The 4060-nt window shown below is 35.4% G+C and overlaps 1 protein-coding gene across 2 annotated transcripts; it reads left to right on the top strand.

Moving 5' to 3' along the window:
• The first annotated feature begins 480 nt into the window (after nucleotides 1-480).
• On the top strand, nucleotides 481-3779 carry LOC125246348 (ladderlectin-like). Of its 2 annotated transcripts, none has more exons than XM_048157320.1 (6): nucleotides 481-562; nucleotides 685-752; nucleotides 963-1057; nucleotides 1615-1740; nucleotides 3285-3393; nucleotides 3539-3779. In XM_048157320.1, the coding sequence occupies exons 2-6, from the start codon at nucleotides 692-694 to the stop codon at nucleotides 3604-3606; spliced, it is 459 nt and encodes a 152-aa protein (XP_048013277.1). In that variant the 5' UTR covers nucleotides 481-562; nucleotides 685-691; the 3' UTR covers nucleotides 3607-3779. The 2 variants fall into 2 exon arrangements, with proteins under 2 accessions (XP_048013277.1, XP_048013276.1); XM_048157319.1 differs by having other exon boundaries at nucleotides 482-562; nucleotides 674-752.
• The last annotated feature ends 281 nt before the right edge of the window (nucleotides 3780-4060 follow it).

Below are 4060 nucleotides of genomic sequence, written 5' to 3'. Positions count from 1 at the left end.
CAAGCAGAAAAACTGAATTCTTCAGGAAACAGTATGCCTTTCTCAAAATATCTTCTTTTATACTCCACATATGACTCAAAAGTCATATGTGGAACGACATGAGGGTGAGTAAATGATGACAGACTTTTCATTTTTTCCTAGATCAGATATTAGAATGAATTAGAAATACACATTAGGAATTTATAAACAGGCACTGTTCAAAATGTTTTAGATGTTTCTTAAAGTTTATACAGAAGGAAATGACTGTAATTCATAATTTATGCTATTTCAAATATTTAATGGGGAATATGTCCTTTATTTACCTTAACACTTAACAAATACTTAAAATACTTAGAAATATATTTGGCTGAACTAACATTTATTCTACAGGCTCATTTTACACCGTTCTCTAATATTTGGATTTTATTTCCAGTGTACATAAATTCTACATATCAAACAATCGCATAACATCGTGACTATAAACTCACACGCACTTGACGTTCATTAAAGTATAAAAGCAGAGCTGTTTCTGGAACTTCACAAACTCTTCCTCTGAGATTCTACAGGCGACAACCAAACCAAGGTGAGTTTTGGGAACAAAACCCTACTGAATAACATTTCTAAATTATCTTTGTCTTTTGAGAATCCACATATGAGCGCAGACATTTGACTTTTCCTGCTTATTCATTTTCAGGTTCATTTCAGGTTCATCATGGCAGTGCTGAGAAGTCTAATGCTTCTTTTCATCGTCTTCTCCATGGGGAATGCAGAAGGTAACCAAAACATTTAATTGTAAAAACCCTTTCTATTCCATTTACTAATATTTACATGATTAATGAGGGATTTGCCGTGTTAAAGTACACCTAATTTAGGCACAAAATCACACAAACATAAAATAAACTACATAAAATAATAATGAAAAAATAAAAACATACTTTGCTGTGAATATTACGAATGCCCTAACATTTATGTACTGGATGCAGTTGATTTAGTCTTGAAATGCCCCGCTGGATGGTCAAGTTTTGGACTCCGGTGCTTCAAGTATTTCTCTCAGTCGGTTAACTGGATCACAGCAGAGGTAATGTGTTAAGATACAACAATATTTGGTCACACTTTACATTAGGAGTCTTACACTACATCTAGATAAATCAATAAGGTACAATGTACTTTTTTTGTGTTGATGTTGTATTGCAAATCACTTGTGCTGCTATTGAGGTGGACACAGGTAAGGTTAGGGACAGTTATGGTGGTATGAGTAGGTTTAAGGGTGGGTTAAGGTGTAAGGAAAGGTCAACAGTGCAATCATTGATCTAATTACAGAAATTAATTACAGATGTAATTACATGCAGGTATTTTTTTAAATGCAAGTACATGTATCTAAACAATAAGTGCACTGAATCAATTGATTAATTTAAATATTAATACATAGTAGTTAAAGACTGGGAATGGTGATTTTTATTATTTTTAAAGTAAACCTTTCTTTTCTGCAAATAAATAATACAAAAAAACTGATACTGAGCAAAAAATCGATCAGACTTTGCTTGAAAATGACTAAAATGTTGTTTAAAAAGTCACTTATGCTTTATGCTAAAAAGATTTGATTTTGTATTAACAATAAAAAATCTGTCTCTTTAGAGAAACTGCCAAGGTCTTGGTGCGAATCTCGCATCTGTGCACAATAAACCAGAAAATGATTTTCTGCTGGGTCTGTTGCCTTCTTCTTCCACATATGCTTGGATTGGTGCTCATGATGGTGAACAAGTAAGTTAAATTGTGTGTACTGTAAGGCTTGATTTTCCTGCTAAATGAAAACTGAGATCAAGCATCCTGCAATAAAGCAATAAAGCTTATTGGAGAGAAGATCTTAAAAGAATAGCATAGGAAAACGCCTTGCCCCCACACATCTACAGTATGCAACCCCCCCCCCCCCCCCCCCCCCCCACACACACACACACACACACAAACTCTCCTTCCCCCTGCCTCAAGTCACTGAAAGTTAATATTCTATGTATAATATAACTTGTATATATATTGTTTTTCCCTTTCATGTTTGGTATCATTTTAAAAGTCTCAGTGCGATTGGTAAAATGGTCTCAATTTCACAGCAGTCACTAGTATTATGAAGAAGATGGAAAACTAAGGAAAATTCTGTCCTCTTTTTGGGTGGTGTCTCTTCTCCTCTCCCCCAAAACAGATGTTGGTGTAATAAACATTTACGATCCTTTTGTTCTGGTCCTGGTATAAAAGGTAAAAAGCAAAGCAGTCATGTGGGATCTTCTGTAGCCCCCACAGAGATGGGTGAATGTCTGAAGACATTTAGCCATCACTGTGTGTATATGCATTTCTTTGAGTAATCGATGTTATGCATTTATCATTTCTGAATTGGCTTTAATTGGTTATTTGTGTAATTGACACGATACACTTTTACCTGATAAATAAAATGTTATAATTGATTTACTCTGGATTCTCCTGATATCATTATTACCAGTAAATTATGGGAGGCTAATGCTACCGTAATCTGTGTCCAGGGTAGAACAAACTGAAGGCGCATGAATGAAGGAGCAGTAGGCACTTCATCTGAAGACCTTTTGATTTCTGTTTACCGCTGATTTAGCAAGTTGTATGGAAGTGGCTAAATTAAAATACACTTTTGTTCGAGAGAGCAGTAGGCAACCGACTAAAGGTATTAGCCAACTTATTACACCCTCTGACGAAGATCAGACTGGCGAGTTTATGTCCTTGAGTTTACCGCGAAATCCCGGGGCGAGTATCTCTGTGCGGCATCGGGTCCCTAATGACTGAACAATTGAAATATGGGATATCCAGAATCATCAAATATCTAAATTAATGCATAACTAATGATGAATTTCTAATTGGAAACACAACCTAAGTGTAATAATCATTTGAAATTGGAGTCAGATTAAACGAGTGAAATTAAGTGAACTTTAATAGAGATGCTGAAAAGGCATACACACGTTAACCTTCGCCCGGGGGGCGTCGGAGTCCGTTTTTGGGCCGATGCGGGGTTCCTTACAGTACTAAAGAGACCTATTTGTTTGTAGACTGTAATTTCAGTTTCACTTGTTGTTGTTTTTTATGGTCCCTTTAACACATTCTGTTAACTATAAATAATGTTGTGTCTACATGTCTACTACTGTTAATCGAGAATTAGTAGACTGGAATTTCTGCTCTAAACAGTAAATGCAAATGTGCTAATGAAGATGGGTTAAAGCTGAAATGAATTAGCACCGTACTTAAGTCTGAGTACAGTAGTGCACTCTTATAATCATGTCTTTGCTCTTTAGGATGGGCAGTTTTTGTGGAGTGATGGATCTGTGTATGACTTTACCAACTGGTGCACTGGAGAACCTAACAATGCGGGTACTGAGAACTGTGTGGACATCAGCTTGTCCTGTAAGAAGTCTGGTTTTTGAATACTTCACATTATAATTTACAATATTATAATTTCATATCATACAGTAACATGTAATGGCTCATTTGGATTTCACAAAGTGCCTATAATGTTCAGAATAAATTATTTCATTTTTCCACCCTACAGCTAACCGCTGCTGGAACGACTGGATCTGTTCAGGCCAATTAGGCTATATTTGTGTTACAGATGCTTGAGATCATATGCAGGCATCCTGCTCCACAGTCACATTGATTTTACACTTTGTGATCTTTACAAAAAAATTATATTATAAAATTAAACTTCATGTGAATCTTTTCTAAGCTTTACTCTCTTCTCAATACCTTCTCTGAAACACTCCTCTAATCAATAAAAGCATTAATAAAGCAAATCATGTGTGTTGTGGAGTTAAATCAAATAAATGTATAAAAATAGGAATATTGTGTCACGACTCACAAGGTTTGAGGATATGGTTATCAGAATGACATTAAATGATGTAATCATCATGGGATGAGTTTAAGGAAGCTGCACACAGCTGCTTTATCATTGACAAACACTAGAAGACATTTACACGTTTGTTTCCTAGGCAAATATCATCCTCATCCAGCGCTCTTTTTGTTTTCTTTCTTATAAAATATCCCATTACTATTTTGGTGTGAGAAACCGAATCAT

Source organism: Megalobrama amblycephala, linkage group LG14 (genome assembly GCF_018812025.1).
Source record: "Megalobrama amblycephala isolate DHTTF-2021 linkage group LG14, ASM1881202v1, whole genome shotgun sequence".
In the NCBI taxonomy this organism is placed as follows: Eukaryota; Metazoa; Chordata; class Actinopteri; order Cypriniformes; family Xenocyprididae; genus Megalobrama; species Megalobrama amblycephala.
The sequence above is the reverse complement of the archived record's forward strand: the minus strand, read 5'-3'. Positions and strand labels throughout refer to the sequence as shown.